The sequence below is a fragment of the Meleagris gallopavo genome, chromosome 1 (genome assembly GCF_905368555.1).
Source record: "Meleagris gallopavo chromosome 1, MGAL_WU_HG_1.1, whole genome shotgun sequence".
In the NCBI taxonomy this organism is placed as follows: domain Eukaryota; kingdom Metazoa; phylum Chordata; class Aves; order Galliformes; family Phasianidae; genus Meleagris; species Meleagris gallopavo.
The window spans coordinates 131,554,810-131,582,204 of NC_139404.1; the positions used below are offsets into that span (position 1 = coordinate 131,554,810).

The 27,395-nt window shown below is 40.7% G+C and overlaps 1 protein-coding gene across 8 annotated transcripts in view; it reads left to right on the top strand.

The window, feature by feature from the left end:
* MAP4K4 (mitogen-activated protein kinase kinase kinase kinase 4) overlaps positions 1 to 27,395 on the top strand; it is a 151,373-nt gene that overhangs the window by 100,136 nt on the left and 23,842 nt on the right. For 5 of the 8 annotated variants that reach the window (XM_085214236.1, XM_085214244.1, XM_085214269.1 and 2 more), the window contains 14 exons: positions 1,857 to 1,935; positions 3,888 to 4,063; positions 4,755 to 4,827; positions 5,295 to 5,505; positions 12,713 to 12,874; positions 14,984 to 15,070; positions 15,765 to 15,995; positions 19,354 to 19,515; positions 21,498 to 21,728; positions 22,634 to 22,740; positions 23,662 to 23,813; positions 24,484 to 24,581; positions 25,780 to 25,955; positions 26,468 to 26,588. In XM_085214236.1, coding sequence (XP_085070362.1) covers positions 1,857 to 1,935; positions 3,888 to 4,063; positions 4,755 to 4,827; positions 5,295 to 5,505; positions 12,713 to 12,874; positions 14,984 to 15,070; positions 15,765 to 15,995; positions 19,354 to 19,515; positions 21,498 to 21,728; positions 22,634 to 22,740; positions 23,662 to 23,813; positions 24,484 to 24,581; positions 25,780 to 25,955; positions 26,468 to 26,588 — 2,066 coding nt within the window. The remainder of the gene's footprint in view (positions 1 to 1,856; positions 1,936 to 3,887; positions 4,064 to 4,754; positions 4,828 to 5,294; positions 5,506 to 12,712; positions 12,875 to 14,983; positions 15,071 to 15,764; positions 15,996 to 19,353; positions 19,516 to 21,497; positions 21,729 to 22,633; positions 22,741 to 23,661; positions 23,814 to 24,483; positions 24,582 to 25,779; positions 25,956 to 26,467; positions 26,589 to 27,395) is intronic. The other 3 variants (XM_085214284.1, XM_085214294.1, XM_085214261.1) reach the window with 2 other exon arrangements.

Here is a 27,395-nt window from a genome sequence, read left to right on the forward strand (position 1 = left end):
TTTGACCGTAATGAAAAAAGCACCTGTAGCAATCTTTTCTGCGTTGCCTTTCTATGAGGCTGGGTAAGGCTAACATTGCTTCTCCTTATGTTTCAATTCATCAGTGGGAGGTATTGATCTTCCTTAGAAGTGGCATGACTTAAGCAGTAAATCCATCCTTAGTACATAATGTTGAACTTTATTTATGCTTACTGCTTGAGAGCACTCATGAGTTGATGTTGATATTTTTGAAGGAAAAACCTGGAAAAAACTCTTAGTATATAGGAAAATATTCTTACCCCCACTCCCAGCTTTGGCTCTGGATTTAAAAAAAACCCAGCAGGCTAAAATACTTAAGAGTAAACTACAATATTAATTTCTTTCTAAGTGTAAACAAACGCCACCACCACACAAGAGCCCAGCTTGAAACTTGAAATGATTGCATTGAAATGAAGTATTGACATTTTCCTAGCAGAAAAAAAAGCAATCATTTCATTTGCAGCCTCTGCCAGATCGTTGCTGTTGTTAATGTAAAATTCATAAAATGAAGCATGACATTCTTGTTTGGATTCACGTTGTAGGAGGTCTGATGGTTTGGGTTTTTTTTCCCTTTCTAATGGCAAGTTTGCATGAATGCCCATTTGAGAGCTGCTCCCAGGACACCTCAGCCAGCCCTGTGTTAACAGCATTTGAGCTACCACTTGACCTCCTTTTTGCATTATCTTTTTGTTCAGAGCATTGAGTTGCCTGGGAGGCTCTCAATTAAAGGCTTTTTCAGTGGGCTTTCTAAGCCTGGAATTGGACAGGAATATTTTTTCATCTTCGCACTGAAGCAAATCATGGCCCCTCTTCATGTAAAATCAGAAGAGGGGCATTTTGAGAGTAAGCAAAAATCCTGTGTTAATGGTAAATAGCTCTTGCCTTGGACTGTCCACTGGTATGTGGGGTCTGCCTCCTTCTCCTCGAGAAGCAGCTGAAAAGTCTGTCCTTAAACTTGGTGATCTAGTAGAATCCACGGGCATCCAAGAGCTTTCTCCATCAGCATTGTGGCCTCTTGTCTCAGAAACCTGGATTCCTATCATGTCAGTCTGTTTGTCCTGAGTTTCTTGTGCATGGAAGACATTTCCTCTTCCTGCAGAGATCATTGGAGCTGGAATTGTGGTGCAAGAGGTCAGCCATGGGAAGATGATCAAAATGGAGGATTTGCTTTCAGTTTCCTTTCTTGGGCAGCCTCCTTCCCTGCTCTGTCAACTCTGCCGTGGTACTTCTGCTCCAGCACAGCAGGAAGGATTGTCTGGCAGAAATTCCAGACTCCAATTCCATGCTTTCTGAATTAAGAGAGTTCAGGTTTACACTGCAGTTCTGCAGGGAATATTTTTTGTTTATTTATTTTTTCCATGTTGATACTTCCATGTTTCAAAATCTGCAGGCCTGGGAATATAGAAAAGCTTCAAGTTTAAAGAGTGAAAATGAGGCACCCTGCTTTAGTTGTTTGTGTATGGGAGACGAGGGCAAGTGAAGAATTTATATGTAACAGTTTTTCTTCCTTTCTGCCATCATTATCTCCCAGTATTCTCTTGAGCGAAACTTAAGTTAGATAACTTGGAAATGGAGGAGGGCTGCGCACAAATGTTCCCATTGTGATTGATTCTGAAAGTTAATGTGTGCCTTGATTTTCGGGGCTGCCCTTAGCACGTTGAGCTGCAGAATTGTTGTCATTTTGGTCAAATTCCATCCAGCTGGGTTGCTATCTACAATTCATGCATGTGTGGTGGGGATTGTGGGAATGTCTGTGGGAGCTGAAGCCGTGATATTGACAGAGAGCAACTAAGCAAATGCCTACATGTTTGTGTTTGGTTTTGTTTTCTGTCCTCCAGCACTTTGTGACATGCATCCCATGAGGGCACTCTTTCTGATACCCAGAAACCCTCCACCACGGTTAAAATCCAAGAAATGGTATGTATACGTTGCCTCTTGTTTCTATCTTCTGTTGTAGCCATGGTATTTTGTCTTAGTGCTTATCATTCTGTTTCCACTTCCACAGAACTGTGGAGCGATTTGTTACCTAAAATTACTCTTTTGTTATCTCCTGTGCCATTGAACCAAAGCATAAAATAAAAAGCATGTATTGTTTATTTAGTTCTGTTTGTCCCAGAGATATAGTACCAAATTCTGTGAAAATAAAAATGAAGCGTTTTTTTTTTTTTCTCTACAGAACAGCATCAATATTAAGGTGACAAATAGAACTGTATTTTAAAATATAAACTCATGCAGCACTCTTAATAAGCAGTACGTTTTCTCCTGTGTATCATAACACAGAAGCAGAGCAGCACTATAGTGTACTAGTTGCTAAGTTGAAAGGAGCTATTAAAAGTAATGAAGGCTTTTATTGTAATTATTGTAAACGATTGAAATTGAGTGTGCACTCCTTGCCAGCTGAGAAGAATCCATTAGTATCGGAGGATTTCCTCACAGTTACTGGTTATGACTGGCATGTGTGAAATGAAAATACTCCCTGGAAAGAGGTTTCGTATAGATTGAATGTGATCGCAGAATGCTGTGATCCTGTCAAAATAGTGATTTGCCTGCTTATTCAAAATCAACATAATATGATCTTGGTTTGCTTGCTGGACTTGGTCTTTGCCTGAGTTGACTTATTTATGCACTTACGCTGTCAGGGTATCCCACTCCTTCTTTCAGATCTGCTTTCTGCATGTGTTAAAGTATTTGTACGAACATTTCATGAACCTTTTTATTGCTTTTTATTCAGAGTCATAACATTCTAGGTGTGAGTAATAACAGAAAAAAGTGAAATTACCTTGAGTTCAGCCTCCTACATGGTGCTAGGAAAGTGAAGCAATGGATGGAAACCATTGTTGGTTTTGTGTTTAACCAGATAATAGAAGCACTTGCTGCCCAAGCACGGGAGCAGCTTGAGAGCACCAAGCAATCAAAAAGTGAATCTGGCCAAAGCCAGGGCTGCTGTGACTCAGCTGTTTTTATTTACTGTAGTCAGTATCAGGTTATGAGAAAATAGGCCAAATGGTGAAGAATGCAGTTGTGAATATTTCCCTTGCTGGCATCTTGAAAGGCAGCTTGTTTGGTGACTTGAGTTCAAATTAAGTGCAGATTGAGAGTGGTGGTGCCCCAGCTTGACAGACTTCCATTCCCTGTCACTTCACGTGGTGTGCAGGAGGAACTCAGTTCGGTTTACATCCCTTAAATTGTGCCAGTGAGAATTTGCCCCCAAGTGCTGGTACTGAATGGACAGCATTGTTCAACATCGCGTGTTATTCTGTGAGAATTGCTTTGTATGGGTCTTCGGGTAGAAAATAAATAAGCTTAAGCTATTATAGACCCTTCTCAGTGAGCCCAAGTTGTCTGTAAAAGCAGCAGCATGCATGGTGCTGCTTGCATTAGTGCAGTGTTGGCAGTGACTCTTGCGGCTTTCCTCATGGCTTGTCTGAAGTAGACATGCCCTTAGATAGCATGGGCAGGTGGAGACACACCAGAGCTGCCCTGCCTGTGCTCCAAGCAAGCTGGATGCAAGCCAGTTCCAGCCCAGAAGTAGCAGAGCTGGGTTTGCATGATTTGCTTTCACTAATATATCCTGCATTTCAGGGCAATTATGCCTGTGAAAGAGGGCACATTTCTGCTAGGCTGTGCCAAAGCACTGCAGGTATGTTGGTATTGCCCTGTGTCCACCCAGCCTGGTGTTCAGCTGGAGCATGCTTGGCTCTGTTTTGGAAGCACACTTTCAAACAGCATTTTTGCCATCTTCTGGGATGTGATGCTCTTTGAGGAAAGGAGTTAGATTTTGGGGAAGAATGGGAAAAGATGTTTGAGCTGAGTTGCGGCTGTGATCTTACTTTGTTTTGCTTTTTTTTTTCCCTTTCCTGCTTTCTCAGGTCAAAAAAGTTTTTCAGCTTTATAGAAGGTTGTCTAGTGAAGAATTACATGCAGCGACCTTCTACAGAGCAACTACTGAAACATCCATTTATACGTGACCAACCAAATGAAAGGCAAGTCCGAATCCAGCTTAAGGACCATATAGACAGGACCAGGAAGAAGAGAGGAGAGAAAGGTATGCGCTTCTAAAAATCCAGTCTTGCAGCTTACTAAGAATAGGTATTTTTGTTTTGCTTTTTGGTCTAAATCCCCACCACTAGAAAAACTCCAAAAAACCCCATACCTTTGAGAGGTTCTTTTTTAATTCATGTGCTGACTCTCAGCAGGTTTTTGAGTTTTGTTCTGTCTTTCTATCATTATACAGAGAAAACATCAGGTGCAAGCATCTCGTTTTCAGAGAAGTTGCATTTACTCTCTTATGAGCTACTGCCTCTTCCATCTGAGCATTAAACAGTATTCAGGAGGATATTGGCATTTATGCCTGTACATTTTTTTGTTCTGTGGTAGGTTCATTTCTGGAATGATGCCATAAATCAAACTCAGGAAGTAACGCATCACGAGACCTGTGAAGCAAATGTCTTGGGCAACCTATTCTCTTTGTTCAGGTGGTGCCAAGATTCCCCAGGTGTTTTGTCTTATGTGTAGAACTTGGTGTCATTCAGGGAATTTGCCAAAAGTTTACTGCAAAGCACTGTGTTGCTACCTGTGTGGGAAGATGGGCTTGTGTATTTATGTAAATGAATCCTAGGGTCTGAGATGGACCTTCTCACTGAAGGGGTTAAGAACTGGTTCATTAAGGCACTGTTTCAAATCTGCACTGTCCTGAAACTAAAGATAAGCACTAAGTCAATGTTTCTTTCCTTTAGATGAGACGGAGTATGAATATAGTGGAAGTGAGGAAGAAGAGGAGGAAGTGCCTGAACAAGAAGGAGAGCCAAGGTAATAATTGCTCTTTGGAGGGTTCTGAGCAGTCCATGCTAAGCAAGTCTAAATGCCCATGACTGTAAATCAGGAGCATGCTAAATTTCTGTTTTCTATTAAGTGCATGCACAAGCTACATGAACCACCCAAAGGGTTTGAATGCCTCTTCTGTGACTGCTGAAGGTTTTAAAGCTCCCTGTTGTATGGCTTAGAGCCAGAGAGCTCTGGATGGAAGGAGATTTATGGCAAATGTGATTGGTCAGGGGCTCCAGCATGTCAGAGTTGGTCCGTATTTTGCTTGGCCTCATTTCACACCTTCCACTGAGAGCATGTATTTGATGTGCATCCAGTGTCGTTTTGAAAGAAATGAGATTAAAATTTAACGTCATTATATGTTTTATTAATGTTTCCCTGCTTTGGAAAAGGTATTTAATGGCCCATCAGGTTTTTTTTGTATGAGAGACTTCAACTTCCTTTTGTTGCAGTTCCATTGTCAATGTGCCTGGAGAATCAACCCTCCGACGTGATTTCCTGAGGCTGCAGCAGGAAAACAAGGAACGATCCGAAGCCCTTCGGAGACAGCAGCTGCTGCAGGAGCAGCAGCTCCGTGAGCAGGAGGAGTACAAGAGGCAGCTACTGGCAGAGAGACAGAAGCGCATTGAGCAGCAGAAGGAGCAAAGGAGACGGCTGGAAGAGGTAGAGACAGGAGACTGGAGCTTGGGAGCAAGAGCCCCTCTTCCACTTGTGTTTCCCAAACCCGTGCCCATTTAGAAAGAGTTTTCTGTAGCCTCAGAACATCTCAGGAAAGAAAATGTACAAATCCACTGGCAAACGTAGAGCAGATTTAAACCCAAGTCTGCCTACATGAATGTCAGCAGTATTCCAAAGTATTGAATTTCCAGGAGCTCCTGTAAGGCAAGAGGAGCCAAAGCCTTAGTTGTTTGAAAGTATCTAGGGAAGGCTGGGCCTTGGTCTCTGTTCCAAAGAAGAGGTAACGTGTCTAGACTTTAGGTAGCTATAGAGAACAAGAGACATTATTACTGTGCAGATTTTTTTTTTTAAACTGGGCAGTGCATCAAAATGATTTTTGGGAGGCCATGACGTGCTTAGAATTTCACTGGAAAACTTTCTCAAGCAGCTGTGTTTGACACTCATTCATGTTAGGTAGAAACCTATTTTGTCATACGTTGTTCTCTCATACATAGTAGCATGATGATTAAAAGTGACACAGATTAATAACTATGATTTAAAAATCAATGCTAAATTTATAATTGTACAAAAATTATTAATACTTAAATCACACTTTTGTAATATGGTAAGTATGCAGTTTGCATATGCAACCTGGAGGTTAGGGGAAAAAAAATGAACGTGTAAAGTATTGTTGCATTGTACTTTTCGCCTCCTAAGATCTTATGTGTCTTTATGTTTATGTAGATGGAATAGTCAGTGTGAGCTTCAGAGGTAAAAGATTTCAAAACAGCTCTTCAGCCAAAGCTGGGCATGAGAGCTGCAGTGAAACCAGTCATCTGGCTCTGCAGGAAATGCAGGGTCAAACTCCAGTTGTCCTTAAATGACCTCTTATTTGAGTCACTGTTTCTACTGTTCACTTAGCAGTGGTGAAAAAACGACACCCAGTCTGATTTTCCAAATCCTGGTAATGCTTAACAAGGAGGCAACCAGTACCAAATGTTAATTTGCATCCCGACTTCAAATTTCATGTGATGTGTTTATGTAACAAATAACAGAAAATTCCAAATGGCTTTCCAGGTCACGCTATGCTCCTTATCCCTCCTTTTTAAGTGTGCCAGAGAGTTCAGTGCTGTTATAAGAAGAGACTGGTAGCAAACGCTCAGCCACACATAGAGCCAGGAGGAGGGACAAGGGGGAGACATATAAACTCCATTTCTTCTTTCTTTCTTCCCCACCCTTCTGAGACTGCCAAGATAAACATCATTGCTCATCCAGCTGTTTTTAGACTTTGGCTGTGCAGCGATTTTTCGGGGGAGCAGATGACAAAAAGACACTATAAAAAGAAAACAAGGGGCCAATATGAAAATTTTTTTTTTTTTAAAATTTACGTTGTCGGGTGTGGGTGAGAGATACCACTTCTGCTCTAGGCTTATTTTAGTCTGGGAGTCAGTAAGTTCTTTTAAATGTCTCTTTAATGTCCAGGGTTCTCTGGGGAGTAGTTCTTTGGTGAGGAGAGGTATTACAATTAAATTACCTAGGTCATTTAACTTTGGTAATCAGTACAAACTTTAAAATCTGGAATTTCATTTTAAAATAAAGGAAATGAAGCTGCTAATAATGGAAACAAAGCAATGTGCCTCTTAGCTGCACAGGGTTGAATGGCATTTGGGAAGTTGCAGAAATCATAAGTTGCTGAGCATCTGAAAGAAAAGGTAGTTACCTGAAAGTTATTTTTTAGAACAGTCTTGCTGCTTCTTAAAATACAAGACAGAACCAACAGCTTCAGCAACCACAAGACATCATGTAATGTAGGTTGATGTATTACTGAATAAGGTTATACGGTAAACCATGTAGAGTTTGAAAGAGAAGAGCTATTACCTTTTATTGAGTCTGTAACCTCTGCCTGGTTCCCTTAAAGTCATTAATATGAGCGATGAGCTCTAAAGGTTTCCTTTTACAGATGATGGTGGGGGAGTTCTTAAAGTGAATTAAAAATGGCTTCAGAACTTAATAAAAAAAAAAAAAAAAACAGCTCACTTAATTTGTTGGATCTTCGCTTGGAAAAATGAATGTTCCCCAGTGATTCTTAACAAAGCATCTGCCAAAACAAGCTTTTTAAGATGGGGGAAGGGTAGTAGACATATATTTAGATAAACATCAGTATTGTGACACAATTGAAGGCCAAAATACTGAAATGTTGTCACTTTGTCCTTAACTCACCCACTGTTTGATGAAGCCGGTAAACTATGAGAAGCTTGGTAATGGGAGTTATGATTGCATCAGGCATCGAAGCTTTGAGTTTATATGAATTTTTGGATATTATTAGTAAGCATTGCTTTCTTGTAATTTTTGCTTGTGTACAGCATATGTTTTGGTATACCTGTTTGACATTCTTTGGAAAGAATTCTGTGCATTAGATAATCTTTCTGGCCTAGTTACTTGTCTCCCTCTTCCTAAATTAAAATCGAGGGCTTGTTCTTACAATGCTGACAAAGAGCCTAGACAGTTTTGACTAAGACTGCAACAGAAATGGCGCTTAGGATACCTGCCAAAAACTGTAATTCTCAGCGGTGTGAAAGAAAAGATTGCTTTTTAAATGGCATGAAGGTGACTTTTAAAAGTCATTGTTGCATGGACCTTATAATTTATATATTAGGAGGTGGATATCATACATGGTCAAAGTGCAGGAAATTACTCAAAACATTTTGAGAAGAGGATTGCTCTTCCTCCTCCTCACCCCCACTTTAGAATGTGCATAAAGCTTCATTGCATAAATATCAGCTATATGACATATGAGTACTTGGATGGTTAAAACAAGAAACCTGAGTTGATTTAGGCTGTTCTAACAGGTGTCTATGCTTCTGTTCATCAGCATGGAGGTACCAGTGCTCAGTGTGATGCACATGAAAAGGCACTGAAATTTATACTTTGCAAAACTGAGTCTGGTTTGACAAATTCAGAATTAGCTGTTCTGAATCGCATTCTATGTGGACCTCTGCAGGTCAGGATAACCAGATGAAATTATATGCCTGGTAATGAGGACCTAAGATGAATGTTCTTGGGGTGTTAGAATATAGCTCCAATAAAAACAGATTTGTGGAGCTCAATAATTAGAGTGCTGAGGACCCAAAGGCTTCACTACCAGTGTTTGAAGACAAGAGGAATTGCTTTGGATTAGTTGAGGTCTAGACTGCCTGCCTGCTTGTGGTTGGAGCACATTTGCCCTTTTAATTTCATCCAAAAGGAGTGGTTGGCACTGTGAGACCTCTTTAAAATATGAAACAAAACCTGGTAAGAGGAGACGATTGGATGATTCACTTCAAAAGAGCACTCCTGATTTGAACTAAGATGCTAATGTACTTATACCCGCAGGTGATTTTTGCCATAGCTTTGTTTCTTTTACATATGAGGAGATTATTCATATCTAATTCATTTGAATTGCCTGCACTTTGGGCTAGTACTGAATAAGAAGTTCTACATCTGGCTTATCTGTTGTGTGAGCAAAGCAAAAGTCCCTCTATCAGTCTCAATAATTCTCTTCCTAAGCTGATACCAGCCTGCCCAATTCTCTATGGAATAAATCATTAACGTATACATTTCTCAGCTTTTACATTAGAATAAGGCAGTGTAATAATATTCTATGAATATTAAATTAGGAGGTCTATATCCACCTTAGGCATTTCATTATATGAACTGGGTCCTAGATCTGTTGGTAAATACCAACTGCATGTGTAGTTGCATTGCCCCCTCCTGGTAAATCATACTCAACTACATGGTCTTCCAACGTGGAGGTGAAGGGTACTGCTATGAGATTACCCTAAATGCACCCTAAAGCCAGCTAAAGAGCCTGAGTATATACACTGCGTTTTCTGTATCTTATTTATGTCTCTCCGTGTTTCTAGTGTTTTATGATGTGCCGAAGTTTGAGATTGCATGTGTTCTATAAAAATTCTGTTTCATCATCTCTGATATTTCTTTAAATAGTTTCTGTACTTACTTTCTGGGTATTGATTACCTTTTTGAAAATAAAATTTTCATCTGATATGGATTAGAAAGTCAGTAATACCATATCCAACTACAGAAGATATATGCATCCAGTTAATCCTGATATTTCCTTGATACCTATTGTGTATGTAAAAGAACAGTGTTTTACACCAGGACTGTTCTGTACTATATGATAAAAATTACAGCATCTTACAACCACACTTACTAAAGTCAGAAGTTCAAGTTCTGTAAACAGAATTGATACTACTTTTAACTCAGGCCGCAGATTTTAGTGATTTTCCCTTCCTTGGGGCAAGCCAAAGGAACTCAGTGGCCAGGACTTTATCTCTGTGGAAGGATTACTGGAGGCAGTCAGGTGACCTTGTGCCAACAGAAACATGGTAGGAGGTCACCTAAAGGGCTGCTCCTGAAGGCATCATGGGTCAACGACAACTTGCAACCAACCACCTTTGCCATTACTTTTGACAGACTGTAGAGTCGGATCCAAGAGTTGCTTGTCGCTGTGGATTTCCTTTCCCTGTGGTTATTAAGTCAGTTCCACTTTGTTAGCAGTCAGTGTTCCAGTGCTCAGGTTACAGGGCAGTGCTCAAAGGAAGGGGAATTTTTCTCCTACAGTTGGGACTGAGAATAAACAGATGGTGTAGGGTATTTGTGAATATGCATGTGGTGCCAGGTCCTTGCTTTCCACCTGCATGGCAATGGGTTGAGGGGATTTCTAATGGGAAGGCAGAAGCAATGTACTGAAATGCCATCTCCCCGTGCTCTTTGTTGTCTAGACAATAACGTGTTTGTGCTTTGGGGAGTTGACTTAATTGAACATTAGTGGCAGAAAATCTGCCTTTAAAACAAAAAAAAAAGTTGCTGGATAATAAATATTCAGCTGCTAAGTTAGCAGTCTTGTTCAAAAGTTGCTTAAAAATCTTGTAACAGTCAATATTATTTTCATGATGCTATGGGGAATCATCTGTCTCTTAGTTAATTTGTAACTTGTTTTTATATTAGTAAGTTCAGTTTATTTATTGTTGACTATTCCTTAGTTGGTTCAAGAAGCAATGAATTTGTGTTGTCTGAAAGATTCAAACTCTGCCCATTTTCCTTGTAACAAGAATGATGCCATCACAAGATTTGCAGAATATCCACTTGACAACGTCAACACAGTGTTGTTAGACAGGCAGGCTTCATATGTTTAAGAAGTGTTTGAGTTGATAAATGTGCATATTAAGCAGCCAGCAGTGTGTTGTCTCTCACATCCGCAGGGTAACAGAATTATTGCACTTCGTATCTTAGTTTTCTTAAACAAAGAGCCTGTCAGACTTGATTAGCCAAGAGGCACTTGAATATATTGACTTAAATATAGAAATTGTTTGACACAGATGTGTATATTCAGAAATAAGAGTGCCTGTTTAATCCCTTTAAAGAGCGTATACGTCGAAGTGAAGGAGAGGGAGCAGTGAAACCTGTGCACTGTGTTTGACAGCTGCCTTGCAGCACTCCAACTATTTCTGTATCTATTTTCATTGAAGAGAGCTTCCTTAAACAAGAGAGGAAAGACTGGTAGATGTGTTTAGTTAGGAGAGCACAGAAGCTATGTTTCTGAGAAGAACGGGGAGAGAGGGAAACTTGTCCTTCATGGCATAGAGAGGTGGTAGTGAACTTAGGACATCCTTTTGGGCAAGGAAGAAAGGGGTCATAGTAGAGAAAAGTATATTTAAAGAGTAGTCTTCAAGAAAATTGTATGTTTTCCAATGTAGTTAAAGAGAATCATAATGTAGCCCATTTTTTTTATTACCAATTCTTAACATGCCTGAGTTGTGTCAGCGTTGATTCCAAAAGGCAAAAAAGCTGTTGGACTTTCAACTGTTTCATAGGCATGTAAGGTAACATAGCGAGTAGAGGAAGCTCATCCCAATTCCATGAAGTAACCCAAGGAGTGTAGTTTGACCTTTGCTCATTCAGTGAGCAAAGCACTTTCAGTGAAAAATGCACCCATAACGATGGATTTATGAACCTCTCCAAAATCTTAATCAGAGCATTCTTGCAAGACTGTGTGGAGTGCCCTAAACTGGTAAATCTGTGGCAGCTTTGCATCAACAAAAAAGGTAGTGATTGTATTAATCTGAATGTAAAAAGCAATAACCAATGGGCTTAGAGTTTTACTGCTGGACTTGGGATTAAATTTGAGTATGCTTATTTTTTGTTGTTCAAATGTATTCTCTGCATTTTAGCATATTGTAGAAATCTGTAATAAAAGAAAAAGTAGATAAATAGTTGAACTGGAGACAGCTGGGTCTTTTTGACACTCAGGCAGTTGTGGGAGGCTGCCTGGGATTTTGAGGTAGGTGGACAAACTGTATGCTTCTGCAGAAGTGCTGAAAGAGTTGGTCACGACTGTATGGGCATTTAAAATGTCTTCTCTGAATGTAATACGTGGTTGTATCTGGACGCAAATGAGTTGGTTCGTGCTTTTTAGAGCTGTTTTCCAATTTCTTTTTAGACTTGAGCGGACTTACGGGCACCAGTTTGGATTTGGGTCATGTGTGGAAGCTTATCTGTGGAAGCATAAAAGCTTAACTCAGCTCTTTTATGTCTTCTGCATATAGGTGCTTTTGATGTTTTGGGAGGGGCTGAGATGCTGTTGGTCAGCCTTCATTCTCTGTTGGGCAAAGTTTTGGGCAGTACATTAGATTGAGTTTGATTGTTGACCCAACACCACCAGATTCTTAGCAGACCATGAGCTAGTCTTTGAAAGAGAAGCTGCTTACCAAAAGCTCAGCTGGTTCTCGTTTGACTTTTAGCTGATTCAGTGAGGCTGATCATTTCCTGCTGGAAACAACTAGGTAATGTGTTGAAGCCCAGAAAACTGTCCCTCTTCTTTATACTCAAGTTCAACAGTTCCTCAGAGATTGAGATTTCAGTGTGAGTCTCTGTTTTGATGAGCAGAGGTAAGCTTCCACACCACAAATGTCAAAAATATAGTATGTGACTTTTTATATAAGAAGCCCAGGAGAGTAAGTGATGCTTTTAGAGGTAGTTTTGTGCTAGGTTTAAGTTAGTTTCCCGATGGAGCACTTGCATAAAATGTTTTGTCACTTAGTTGCAGAGCTTGCCAGTCCTGGTAAATCCCTCTCTTCCAAGCAGAAAACAACCCCACCTCTTTCTTTGATAACAACAAAAGTAAAACTTTGTGGTTTCTTTTCCCTTTTTGTAGCAACAAAGAAGAGAACGGGAAGCTCGCAGGCAACAAGAGCGTGAGCAAAGGCGGAGGGAACAGGAAGAAAAAAGACGTCTGGAAGAAATGGAGAGGAGACGTAAGGAAGAGGAAGAGAGAAGAAGAGCAGAGGAGGAAAAGAGGAGGGTAGAAAGGGAGCAGGTGAGTCCATGATACAGATATAAATGTAATGGGTTTGTTTCTTCTTGATTCTAATTTTATTTTCTAAAAAGTAATAAGGCTAAAACAGTCAAGTAACAGCCATATGCTGGCATTTTCATCTTGGTTGTCTCTGACAGCAAAGGCATTAACACAAATTGTAGGGCTTTATGGAAAATTGTTGCAGCTTCAATATTCCCTCAAAAAAGAGCTTTTGTTATGGTAGTTACTCTAAATTCAGCTCATGTCACTGGACTTGACTAAAAACCATCAGAATCAGTAAAATCATCACTGACTGAAAACCATTTATAGGTTTGTCTTGCTGGATCTGTGGTTCCTGTAGGATGTGCCCATGATCAAGAGGCCTCTGAGAAAAAGGCCATTCTGTTGCCTGTCGACTTCTGGCACCCAGAATGGGTCAGAGGTTCTTCATAAGATTTGAATATTCTGAATTTGTGGTGGAACCTTTGAGCTGCAGAAGATTTTCCTTTCTAAAATTCACATAGTTAAATATGCAATCTCACTTTATTTAAAATCAAGTATAATAATGTATGCCAATTCAGGCAGCAAATATGTCTTAAGTTGTCAGAGTGCTCTTAATACACTGAAAGTACAGGTGAGAAACCTTTGAAACCATATGAAATTGAGCTGCCGAATTTATGCATGGAATCTTCATGTTCTAAAAATTATTTAAAAACTCTGATCAGGTTGATAATCAAGGTAATAATTACTCTGCATTACTGTGATCTCAAATAAAAAGCCAAAATTACTCTCCTAGAGGCTGATTTGTAAATTTCCTATTACCTCCAGGAGTGTTGGTTTTGGCCTGACATACCTAATTTTTCTTACATAAAGTCATTGAGATCATTGATGATCATGTTACTGGGGAATTTTATTGTGTTTATATATGTTTCAAAGATTTTTTGAGTCAAAAGAAGAGAAGACTAACTGATGGGAATATAAATATGGAAAATCTTTAATTACAACACAGCAATTTGCTTTTGGGCAGACACCGGGTATTCCCCCAGCTGCTTTTTAAACTGTTGAAATGCAAATTACGCACAGTGCCAATAATGACGAATGGTTAATTGATGCGGTCAAACGACTACAAATTATTTTTTATTTAAAAGAGAGAAGACGTGTCCCCTCTTAGAGTTTTTGTTCCCCTAAACGACGGCTCAGCCAGTGTGCGTAATGACAATATAGTGGACGTCATCAAGTCTGTTGCAAGACTTTCTATAGCTCCCATCACTGTATCACTGAACCATTAATTTCTTTATGCATACACTGTAAACGTATGCGTGCTTGCGTGCGTGTGCGCGTGCTTGTGTGTGTGTGTGCGCATGCACGTGTTACGTACTTCCATTAATTGCATGATAGGATGTTACCAGCTTGGGTTTGGTGCTTCAGACTTTGAGTTGTTGTAGGGGGGTCAGGCAAAGCTACAGGTAAACGTCTTGAGCTGTGAAGGCTGCAGGCGAACAGACGGCTAGATCGCAAGAGCGAGCGAGTTTGGTCTAATATCTGTTTCCTGGTGGATGTTTGTTTGTGTCATAACTCATCGCATAATTCAGCAAGGCTGGCAGCGTCTGCTCAGGAGAAGCTTCTGGTGAGGGCGGCAGGGGAGAAGGCAGGGCAGGGCTGAACTGCATTTGGCAGAGCCCCTTTGTGGGGAGCTTGCACCAGCTCTGCCCATACTAAGCCTGGCTCTAGCTGTTGCTAACAGTTCATCGCACCAGTGCAACAAACTAATGTTTAATACAACTTGCATGTGACTTTGTGTTGGCTGTGTTGAGTCAGACTTGCTATGTTTTAACTTTACCAAAACCTTCAAGTGCATTGTGCTGCTTCTTGAAATCACTTCCAAAATATGTAAATGAGCTCTGGCTCATGCCGGCAACATTTGCAGGTGTCCAAATTTTGGAATGGAAGGGGCCAAAATATGATGCTCAGGAGACAGGGCTTCCTAAATTCTTCTGCAGGCACTAATCCACCCTGAAGTGCATTTCTCGTTAAAGCTGAACTGGGGAAGTAGCGTGCGGTGTGCCACCCAGGGGGTTCTGATGCATTCCTTTTGAATAAATTCATTGCTGGGTAATTTCTATGTGACAGGAGTATATCAGGCGACAGCTAGAAGAGGAGCAGCGGCACTTGGAAATTCTACAGCAGCAGCTGCTCCAGGAGCAGGCCATGTTACTGGTAAAGCACTGTATCTGTTTTGTTCAGTAGCTATAGGATCCATTTATCTGGCCAGTCCTAGGCTTCCCTCAGTCGGGCACAGCTGCACTGACAGTATGACAACAAAGGAGCTTGATTAAAAGGCCATTTATGCTAGCGTCGTGGGCTGACAGGCACATATGAGAAGTGCTGTGTGGTCACACTGCTTTCGGGGCTGTAAGAGGAGGCTTTATGTTAAAGTGGAACAGTTCTGGTTTGGCGGTCGAGTTTCTGAACAGACCTTGAAGAACTAGAGTGCTTGTGTTGCAGATCAAAAGCACACATGATATGTAAATCCACCCCAGGATACAATGGCCTAGTGTTGTTCTAAATCATTGTTTTATGAACTTACACTGAATCTAGTATAAATAACTTTGTTCTTTTTTCTTTTAATAAAAATCAGTTTTGACATAATTCTCCAATCACATGAAGCTTAGCAGTATGCTCTCAACTTTCCCTAAATTAAAAGTGTGGTTCTACATTAAGCTCGTCTGTTTCCATGAGACGCATGTCATATTGATCCAACTTAGCTTTTGGTTACACTTTAACAATGAAATAAATAAAAAAAAAACAAAGCAACAGCAACCAAAAATGTGCATTTTTAATGGGATGGATAGGGACATGTCTGCCATATATTCCATGCCATGTCTTGAATTACTCACACATTCTCTCAAAGGAATACAGATGGCGAGAGATGGAGGAGCATCGACAGGCAGAGCGGCTCCAGCGCCAGTTGCAGCAGGAGCAAGCCTACCTCCTGTCACTGCAGCATGATCACAGGCGGCAGCAGCAGCAGCAGCAGCAGCAACAGCAGCAGCAACAGCAGCAGCAGCAGGAAAGAAATAAACAAAGCTATCATACCCCTGAGCCAAAATCCCACTATGAGCCTGCTGAAAGAGCGCGTGAGGTAAGTCCTGCTCATGGACAGGAATATGCTTCTTGCTCCCCCATCCCCCACCTGTTGGCATCGTGGTAGTTGTAGCTCTGCTGCAGTATGGTTGGAGACCAAAGTGTCGTGATTGAGGGGAAGGATGTTTTTGAATGTTGGTCCAACCCAAGGAATATTTCTGAATACTTCTGCTGTCATTGTAAGTGACAGTTTTTAGGTTGAAAGAATTTCTGAAATGCTGCAAACTGAGGGATACCTGCTACTGGAATCATCCAGTCAGGGAGGTAATCTCATCTGGACTTTATCAGATGTCTTCACAGGAAGTACTAGTGCATTTGTCAGACTGTGTTACTGGCAGGTACTGAGAACTGGAAATTTGGAGGGAATTGGAAAACACAGATCTGTGAGGGATGGTTGCACACAGCACCTGTAGATGCTTTAGCCAGTGCTCTTGGAAACTTGCTTCAGATAAATACAAACCTGAATTGAGTTGATTTCATTTCTGATGTGTTACATATTACCTGCTGAGTTCACAGCTTGCTTTTATGACACTCTGTGGTGCTGCCTTCTTGAACTTCAAGCACTCACAAGTCCATCTGAAATCATCAGAGTTCTGTTTGTTTCAGTGAATGGTTCCCTGAATTCACTGGTCCATGGTTAACGTTGCTAAGCAAGCAGCTACCTCTTTGATGCGTACTTGGCTTCTTCAGCAGTCCTTTTCTTGTGTTTCTCTTGAACATTATGCTGCTTGCAAGCCAATAGATTGGGCAGTGCTGGTCAAAACTCATAATGGCATTCATCACCAGTGTGTGGGAATGAGGTAAATACATTTTGGAACAAGAACAAAAAAAAAATCTTTGTGGTTGTTAAACATAGAATAGCTTTCAGTCCACCTATGTCCACTAGTATTTCACTGCCTTTGAAGTATTGCTGTTGGGACTTGATGAGCAAAACCTTGTTTTCTGAGAGATACTATTGTCCAAGTTCTTCATAAACCACACTCTGCTATCTCATCTGTTCTTGGCTGAAATATTTGGTATGTGTATTTCTCCAGGAAAAGGTTCAGACTTGTCCAGCATGTTGTGGTGCAGGTGTAGAACCCGCCCTCTTTTCCTGGTGTGCATTCCTGGCCTGCCTTGGTGAAAGTGTACTGCCAGTCCAGCACTCCTGTCCCGCCAGAGGGAGGGAAACATCTCCATTCTTCCTCTCCCTTTTTCCTTTCAGAGTTGAAAAGGAGAAAAACTCCTAAAGATTCAAAGTCCTTTAACAGAACTGCGACTCTTTTAATGTAATCTTTTCCTATTATGATTGTGCTAGGTAGAAGGAATAAAGTGAAGGCAAAGCAAAAATGTGTTAGTGGTTAGATTTTCTTGGAGATCGCCATGTAATATTCTCTTTTAAAAAGTGCAATAGAAGTATAGCCATAGTATCTCTTTGTCTGGCAGTGAGAGCGACGCCAGTTAGTCTTAAAATCAAGCATCAGCTGATGTAATTTTTGACATGAATTAGTGACTTGGAGCAAGTATTCTGTGCCTCATACTTTCACAAAAACTTCAGTCCAGAGAAAGTCTTCGTCCACTGAGACGGTGACCATCAAGATGATAATCCAGTGTGGGCTAACTTTCCAATTCTGGCAAAGGCTAATGATGATCTGGGCTTTTTTTTCCTTATTCTAGCTCCAATGAGTATATAAGGAAAATGATTTCTAAAATTGGCTCTAGGAAACAGAAGGAGGCTTAGAGCAAGAAATGAAACTTAATAGCATTTTCTGGTCCAGACAGTCAGATGACTACAACAGGGATTACTTCTATCCAGGGATGAACTGTCTCTTTCCCATGCCTTGCCAGTCTTTAAGGACACACAGCTTGTGCCGTTTGTGTTCTTTGTGGAGGAAACCTCCTGTCATTTACAGCTAGAGACATGAAAGCCCGTTCCTTCAGACAGAAAGGCTTGGGGCTTTTCCTTTTTTTATTCATAAGAAGGAGTCTGATAAGAGGAGTTTGGCCTGTGAGACTGACATGATATTGAAAATGATTGTATGGTGAAGATACTTGTCTTTGTTATTGCTGTATTTCTCAAGACATGGTGTATTTTGTGTGGACTTGGCAGAAGCTTGTATGGTTGCTCCCACAGGCAAACTGTTACTGTCCTCAAATTTTGGAAAGCAGAGGCAGGTTAGGTTTGTAAAGCAGCCTTGCTAAGGAGTCTTGGAGACTCCCATCTATCTTCCAACACAGATATAGAAATAGTTTCATCATGCCAACATTGTTAAGGAGCAATTAGGAAGCTACACCTCAATAATGGTTTCATGCTCTGGGCACAAGGATGAAAGCTGACCATATGAGCAGCATCTCAGCAAAGAAAATCAGCCCCAGCTTCCAGTTTGTTCTTTAACACTTGGTAAAGTGCTGGGAGTATAGTGTTCCTCAGTGGCAACTCCTCTGACTGCAAAGCACAGCACACACTGCTGTGATTCCAGCAGTGGGCTCGTTGTAGGAAATGGGAGGATATTTCATTTCTGCCTGTAGCCTCCATCTGTCTCTTTCCCTCCATACTACTCTCTTTGTTTTCAATGCCACAGACTTTAAAGAGGTGACATTTCTGCATGGGAAGGTTACTTGATATTCTTTTGAGGGCTGAGCACTTTCTGATAGAGACTTCCCTTCGAAAAACTCTGGGTTAGCATACAGTCACTTCTACATGTCTCTGAGAACCAGAAATAAGTTGCAGGGGCTGTTCTCTGCAGTCTGAGGTCAGAGTGCAGCTTTTTGATGTTGTTTCAAGACCATCTGATGAGAGAAAGGTTGAGTAGTCCTACAGCTTCATACCTAAAGCTGAACTGCCTCAAGTATTACCAGATAGAGAAGCATATCCTTGCCATCATTTCTTACATTGCTGAAGAGACACGCAGAGGAAAGCATATAACTGAATAACATACTTCCCTTTAGTTTAGTGGAATTTCTACTTACAATAAGAGATAACAATGGGAAAGCTACTTTTAAATTGTAAAGTTGTTTCTGTTTTCACCTATCCCTTTTGCTGTCTATGTCTGCTGATGAGTGCTAAGTAGTCTAGGCAGAAGGAAGCACCATGATAGTCTTTCCTATAACTTCACAGCATACTGCCTGCTGTAAACTCTGTAATACTGCTGTACGTATTTCCCATGTTGGCATACTTGCCATTTTGATGCACTTCACTGTATGTTTTACATTGCTGGTGAAACCTGCAGGGATGAAAACCCTGCCAAACCTCCAAGCCTCAACTATATTTTGTTTCTTTATGGCAAAAGAAGAGGGGTAGACACCTTCTTATTTCTACTGCAATTGGTTTTATTGACTCCTGATACAGCCTGTTTTGTTTTGTTTTTTTTTCTTAGGTGGAGGAGAGATTTAGAAAAACTAATCAAGGCTCCCCTGAAGCACAGTCTAAGCAGATGGGCAAAGTGTTGGAGCCACCAGTGCCTTCAAGATCAGAGTCCTTTTCCAATGGAAACTCAGAACCTGCTCAGCCTGCCCTGCAGAGGCCAATGGAGCCCCAAGTAAGTGCCCAGGAAAATATTGGTGAGCCTGAAGGAAGTGCAAGAAGTCCTAACATGTTTCCTTCATTTTTTCAGATCTTGGCACATAGAAAGTCTTATGTAAAGAGTAACACTCTTATGCAAAATAGCTTATTTAGTAGATTGACTTTGTATGTTTTTGCTTATTGTTTTGATAAACGGGTAGATTTCTGTTTTGTTTTTAAAGAAAACTGTTATTCTATTGTTATCTGTTCAAGAGGACAATGGTAGGCTAAATACTGGTCACAGTTGCAAAACACTTCTACAATTCAGAATTTGATCTGTGCAAAATATTGGCTATCAAAAAGAATGTTCAGGAAAGAAGTGAGCTGATTTAGTCTTCTAAACTCTTTGGAAAAAAAAAACAGATGTTGTTTTTAACAGAATAAGCATTGCTTCAAAGAAATCCACAAAACATGACTAAGAAAAGTCAGTAGGCTTATACTTGCTAAATAAAGCTCTGTTACCACCCCTGGAAAATCAAAAAGAGGTTGAAACCACTGAGCTATGTGTTTGCCATCATTCTGTTGTTTGATAATGAAAACCTCCAGAACTTGGTAGCTATATCTCATAGGAATTACAGTATAAATTTAAAAAATAATCTGGTCTAAAACCTATAGGTTATTTATAAGTTTGGAGCAATTGAGATATGCTAAATTAAAAGTATGGTTCTATATTAAGCTTGTCTGTTTCCATGCAGAATTTCTTTCTCCCAGATAAGTCAGTTGATGACAGTGCAAGCTAAACCTGTTCCTGATTGTGACTAGGCATTGCAGCTCTTTTGGGTGACAGGAGAATTTGAGCAGACGAGAGAGTGGGAGAAATCAGGACGGAACTTCATCTCTGACTCATTAATTCCTGGCTTTTATTCAAACCTCTATGATTATTTCAAAGTACTGCACTTGTATTTTCATGCTCTGTGTGCCAGTTACTTTTAAAGTCTGGCCTTCCACTCACATTAAGAATAATCAGGCTCTTCAACAGCTGTGTGTATAAAAATTGAGGAAATAATAACCATATAGAAATACACACAACCAACCTATTGAAAATGAAGTTGAAAGTGAAGTTTTGATTAATTATTAGGTGCAAAGGCAGCATGTTCCTCAGTTATGATCTTTTCTCCTTCTTGGCTTCAGAAATTAACTTGGAAATATGTGTTTATGCACAAGGAGGGAGTAGGCTGGAGTGGAGGGTCAGTGTGGATTTCAAGGAAAATCCTGAAGGGTTTTTACCTCTGGAGTCACTGCTGTGCCTTCTTAGTATCTGTAATTGAATATGTGCTTGTGTACGTGTGTGTTTAGTTTGTTTATGAATATGTATATATGTACAGTATATGGTACATATATGGTATATGTGTAATATGCATTGTCCATATGTATACTATATACAATAATACAATACATATTATGTTTTTGTATATATATTGCAACCACTATAAAGGAATAAAGGCTTTTTTGTTATGGTCATTCTCCAAAAGTTTGGAACTGTATCTAGTTTCCAAATTTTTTAGATAACGTAAACGTCTGTTGGTTTGCACACTTTATAGCCCTCTTTAATTTTGTACATTTCTTCAATTGGATAACCACTTCAAATTTCCCAAGCCATTGGTGCTGCTGTGAGACCTGGCCAAAGCCCACTGAAGACTGGGGAGCAGAAGATGACTTCTGTCTTGGGTGGCCTTTGGCCCCAGGCTCACGGTGCAGATATTAGGTCCCCTTTTCTTTTGGGCACTAGTGTATGTGTATGTGGAGAGCGTATCTCACAAAAATGCATATGTGCTGTATTTTCAGTCTGTTGCGTTCTTTGGGCGCTTGCCTTGCTTTTAAGTGCATTGATTCCACCCCACGCTTACCTAATGCCATAACAATTCGTCTCTGCCCACCCCACCTGCCTTTATTCTGTGTTAATTGGACAGCCAGTTATTCTGAGCGCATTGAATGTTTTATGTTTTGTTTTCTTGTAAGGTACAGTGGTCCCATCTGGCATCTCTCAAGAACAATGTTTCCCCTGTCTCGCGATCCCATTCCTTCAGTGACCCTTCTCCCAAATTTGCTCATCACCATCTTCGTTCCCAGGACCCATATCCACCTTCACGCAGTGAAGTGCTAAATCAGAGTTCTGACTCTAAGTCGGAGGTACCCGACCCCACCCAAAAGGCTTGGGCTAGATCAGACAGTGACGAGGTGCCTCCAAGGGTAAGGAGTAGAAAGACAGATGTATGCTATTTCTTGATGATGATGATTTTTTTTGAAGGATGTCATAGGCTGGGCACTGGGAAGACCACGCCCTCATAACCACAGTAACAACATTTTAGAAGGCAGATCATCATGTAGGTGTTCATTCAGTGGGCTAACAGTAATGAACCTGAAGTACAATATTGAAGCTTCGTGTAAAATTGACGAATATTTATAGAATGCAGCTATTTGAGAGAGACAATTGATTATGCAAAGCTAACAAGTCATTACCGTATTCCAGAAAGAATTTAAAATATCCCTGAGGTTATTGCTCAGAGTTAATTTTCTTCTTCATCTGGTAGCAACCCAAACTGTGAATCATAGACATATTTGAAATTGAGACGGAACTGAACAAAAAGGAAACATTCAATATTTCCTCCTCCTCTCCCCATAAGCCCCTTCCATCCACTGGGATTTGCTTCTTCTAAGTATATTCCTGCTACCCCACCAGTCTTTGCCTTCTGCTGATCCATTCCTGGGCATTTGTTTGGTTCCCCTAAGCTTATTCTCCTAATTCTCATGCTGTTTCAGCAAATTGCTTTGTGCCTCCCCTGCTTCAGTCAAAGTGCTGTATTCTTTTTAAATGTCTCAGTAGTGGAAGGTAGTGAGGTGTGTATGTGTTTGTGTGGTAGCTATTAAGCACTATTTAAGATTAAACTTTTGAGTTTCCTTCAAAATCTGAACAGCATCCCTATTAAGGCTTCTGGTTTTGTGGGTATTTGTTTTACTGCTTTTTGTTGTTGATGCTAATTTGAACATAGTCTAAGTGGTGTTAAAATCATAATATATTCTGTAGCAGGAGAGATGTTATCTTCCTCTTCTTTTTCTCCTTGTCATGGATTTAACTCAGACTTTTTTCTCCCAAGGTACCTGTGAGAACAACATCCCGATCACCAGTTCTGTCCCGTCGTGATTCTCCACTGCAGGGCAGTGGGCAGCAAAATAACCAAGCAGGTCAAAGAAACTCCACGAGGTTTGTCAGCTTGTCTATGTCCATGCCTTCCTGTGTTTATGAGAAGCTAGAATTTTTTTCAGACAGTTTTTGGCATTTCTGCTGGATGTGAAAAGAAGAAAGTTTTCAGTTTTTCACCATTACCAGTCAGTAATGATTAATATTAATTTCCCTTGGTATTCCACATGTGCCAACAAACACTGGCTAAATTTCCTCTTGCCTCTCCTTCTTTGAGTTGCCTGCCCATGACTTTTGCAACAATTTTGAAGTATCCTTAATATTACTGCAAAAATGTGTCTATTCATGAATATCATGCCTTCTGGAGCAACAGGTCATCTTGAGTTACTGTGGGGATTGCTGGCAGCAGTAGTATTTGTAAGATCTAAACTGAAGAGATCTGAGAAACTTTCCAACCTGTCAGCCAGAATCAGACTTGAAGGGAGGCAGAAGCAACCGTAAGCTGTAACATAGAACATTGGAGGTCAGGAGGGAGGAGAAAGGGATTGCTTCTAAATCTCAGCAAAGCAAAACTTGTTTGCTGGAAAGGGGTGAGGGTATTCCAAGAGGGACAGGAATTTCCAGCTTTCTGGCTTCTGCTTGGGTGGCCAGGTCTCTTCTGAGCCAATTTAAAACCTGTTGCATCCAGCCTGAGAGATCCAGTTGCTTTGGGTTAGATATGTAAGAATGACAGGAAGGGAATTCCTAATAAAATGAAACCTTATACCTACCTAAATATTTTGCTTTGGGCCATCTCAAATGAGATAATAGGTGTTTCAGAGGGAGCCATTGCTTGTGTTGTGAACTGTCATTAAGACTCTCAGCTCAGTGTGAGGTGTTCTTATAGATCAATTATTAGCAGAACACTGAGGAAGAATGAAGTTTGAGTTTAGAAACAGAAATCTGAAGTGCATGACCAAGGCTTTTTTCACTCCTCTGATACAGCAATATAGAGCCTCGCCTGCTGTGGGAAAGGGTGGAAAAGCTCGTACCAAGACCAGGCAGTGGCAGTTCTTCAGGTTCAAGCAACTCTGGCTCCCAGCCTGGTTCCCACCCTGGCTCTCAGAGTGGGTCTGGCGAGCGGTTCCGGATGAGATGTAAGTCCTTCCTCCCCTACCAGAACATAGGGTTTTTAAACTTACTGAGCCATGTAACACTCAGTAATGAAGGATTGTAGCCATCACTGGGAAAGGCCTTTGAACTTACAGTACTGGAGATAACTTAGTTTTCAAACCCCCCCTTGTTTGCATGCCTGCTTGGGAAAGATAGACAATAAAAATATATCAGGGAACAATGAAACACTTTCCATATTCATTCACTCCTACATCTCATGATGCATGTTGTCTCTCACCTTGGTGTCTGTTGAATTGGTCCAGTCCTCTAGGGATGGATCTCAGATAGAGGCACATTAGATGCCGATCCACGTTATTCAGCTTGTGGCTTCAGTCAAATTATGCAGATCCAATCACCTGCAAACCCAATTCCTTGTGCAAATGAGATGCTATCTGTAACTACTTTGATTCACAATTGTGCGACAATTTACAGTTATAGGTCAACTGCACCTATAGAGATCAGAGTTTAGGAAGAATTTTTTGTATAGTTCTTCAGAGAAAATGTAATAATGAACCAGTGAAACTGATGTATTGCTGTCACACACTGCCTTGATAGCTTTCTCACCTCTCTTCTTCTCTCTGAAGTGGGATAAGAAAACATATTTTACCTTCCTGGTGAAACCCCTGTTTCTGTTTTTCTTCTTGGAACATACAGCATCATCCAAATCAGAGGGTTCACCATCACAGCGTCATGAAAGTGCACCTAAAAAGCCTGAAGAGAAGAAGGAGGTCTTCAGACCTATCAAGCCTGCTGTAAGTTGCATCTACTTTATCCTGTCCTCCCTCACACTTAAGTAGTCCCCCAAAATACTGTGAACTTCCATTCATGGTGTCATCAAGGGCAAACTTCAGCTTCAGCTGAAGGAGTTTGTATGCCTGTGGGCCTGGCAGTAAGTTCTTGGCTATGTAATTGCCTTTATACATCCCTTAAACAATAGAATTTGTTCTTCCTTGGGAATTTATTTCTGCTCTCTCATCTGCTTCCTTCCTAATCTTCACATTCTCTTTCTTTCAATCTTTGTTTTCCTTGCTGTGACTGGACCAATGATAATGCATTTGACCTGAATGTACCAATGCTGTGCTGAATGGTGCAGGGAGAAGTGGTAAGACCTTAAAATGTTGCTATTTCCTCTGAAAATTTTCTGATGTTTCCTTCATCTGGTTGCTGCTACGGTTAATTGCAGTTCTACGTGTGCTGGGATTCACAGGAGGTTTTTGCAGTAATTCCAGCTTTCCCTACAACTTCTTTCACTTACTGTCATGATTCTGCACTAGCACCCACATCTCTCAGTTAGAGCTGCTCGTTTAAAGAAACATAGAGGTTGGTCCTTCACTTCTGGTGTGTAGTATGTGAAGTATTTGCCATAAACCGTATTAATCTAAATAAATCATAGCTACACAATTAAGAGCAGCTTGCACTGTCTGCAAACCTGTTTTATCCACACCCCAAGCTCCTGACAGAAAAGCTGCTTATGTCCTATACAGTTGTGTGTGACTGAGTTAGTGCTAAAGAATCTGACTGCTCAGGTGAACTTAGAGCAGATCCATGAACCTGGACATGAGTGAAAAGGTTTAAAGGTGATCAGCTCTGTCCAACTGGCCAAATACACTGTGCCTTGAGTGGCTCAGTAACTCTTAAACTCCTTCTGCTGTCTCGCTGCCAAGAGTATCTTGTGGTGGATGCTATTAACCTGCAAAGTTAAAAATGAACTGCAGCAGTCAACCATTGAGTCAAAGTAGATCTGGATGCTTATGTAAGTCTTTCATACGACATAGTAGAATAAACTGAAGTCATATTCAAAATAGTTTAGACTTGAATCAAAGGAAACAGTACTGGCACGGAAACACAGCAGTGGACAAGTGAGTGAACTTCGGCACTAATTCATTGAGACTGCCTTGCAAACTCTTCTCTGTTGACTGCAACACAGTTTTTTCCTTCTTTTCCCATCAGGATTTAACTGCATTGGCAAAGGAGCTGCGAGCAGTAGAAGATGTGCGACCTCCGCATAAAGTGACAGATTATTCGTCCTCAAGTGAGGAGTCAGGGACGACAGATGAAGAAGATGATGATATGGAACAAGAAGGAGCAGATGAATCTACTTCTGGACCAGATGATGTCCGAGCAGTGTTAGTTTTGTGTTTTGCTTCTGTTTTTCCTCTTAGGAAAAGAATGTTGGACATTTTGGCTTGTGTGTTAGTTCTGTCAGCTTACAGCAACCTATGAACAAGGAAGGCATAGCAGCCTTGTGCACTCAAATTCCAAAAATCTTTTCAAAATCAAGCTGGGCATTTAGGAACCAAGTTAACAGATAAGTCTCTTTAAGTCATTTCTTTAAGTGGGAAATCAGTTTTGCAGCTCCTCAAGAAAGTGCCGTGAGCCCACAGTGAAGTAGGCTGGACTGCGCTTCTACGTGTAAATTATATCCTTTCCCTCTTCTCTGTTTGGATTTGTAGTTTCAGCAGTGTTTAACAAATTTCTAACTTTTTTTTTGAGAGAAGCTTTTGTAGGCAGGTTATGTAAATATTCCACTCTGGTCACAATCTCAAATTTAATTTTGACTGTACCTTGGTGTGGAGAGTGGAAGTTAGGACACAAATACTCTTATCTCATCCTGATTATTTTTTTATCTGGCAAATAGGTCAACACTGAACTTGAGCAATGGTGAAACAGAGTCTGTAAAAACTATGATTGTCCATGATGATGTGGAGAGTGAACCTGCCTTGACTCCTTCTAAGGAGGGCACCTTAATTGTCCGACAGGTATTGCTTTTCCTTCTCTGTGCAGTGTTGCACCTTTTCTGTGCTCATTAACCCACTCGCTCATTCACCCATGCTGTTTCTACATTATATTCGTTGTTCGTATTATCAAGGCACAGCTCTAGTGAATTTCAGATGAGCAAGGTGTTTGATGCATGCAAAGAGGAGAGTAGCCCTTCACCCTTTGCCTCTGTTTTGCATGCTTTCCAGTGACACCCATGGCAGCACCATGTAGAGTACCTCAAAGTCTTTGGGAGAGAATGGTAGAAAAGCTGCAGGTGTGTGGAGCTGGTACCTGGAACAAGAAACTTAGTTTAGTTTAGTTTTACCATAGAGGCAAATGTGACTCTCAGGAGTGGGGCTGGGAGGGTGGCTGGAGGGGAAGTATACAGGGCTGTAAAAAATTCTTCTGTAGTTGAGGGCACACAGACCACCCAGATAGCACACACACTCACACACACAAATTCATGTGGGGGAATGGAGAAGCAAGAAGATGGTGAAGCAGAGAGTGTGGACAGAGCTAGAGCGCTGTGGTGTTGCTTTTAATTGTGAAAATATTGCATTCGTGTGCCTGTGAAAGATAACAATTCCCTGCTTTTAAATGAGCTAATGTTAATGAGTGTGTTAGCTTATAGGAGTTTCTCCAATAATCACATTTTCTGAATTTCACAATTGAATGCCAATTTCCCCATTGATCCCTCTGGTTTGAAAATTAAGATTTCATGCTTATTGTTTTAAATAGTTAGGTAAAGGCATTCACCAAATGGTCAATTTTCATATTTCTGTAGGATTTAAGTTAGTTTTAAACAA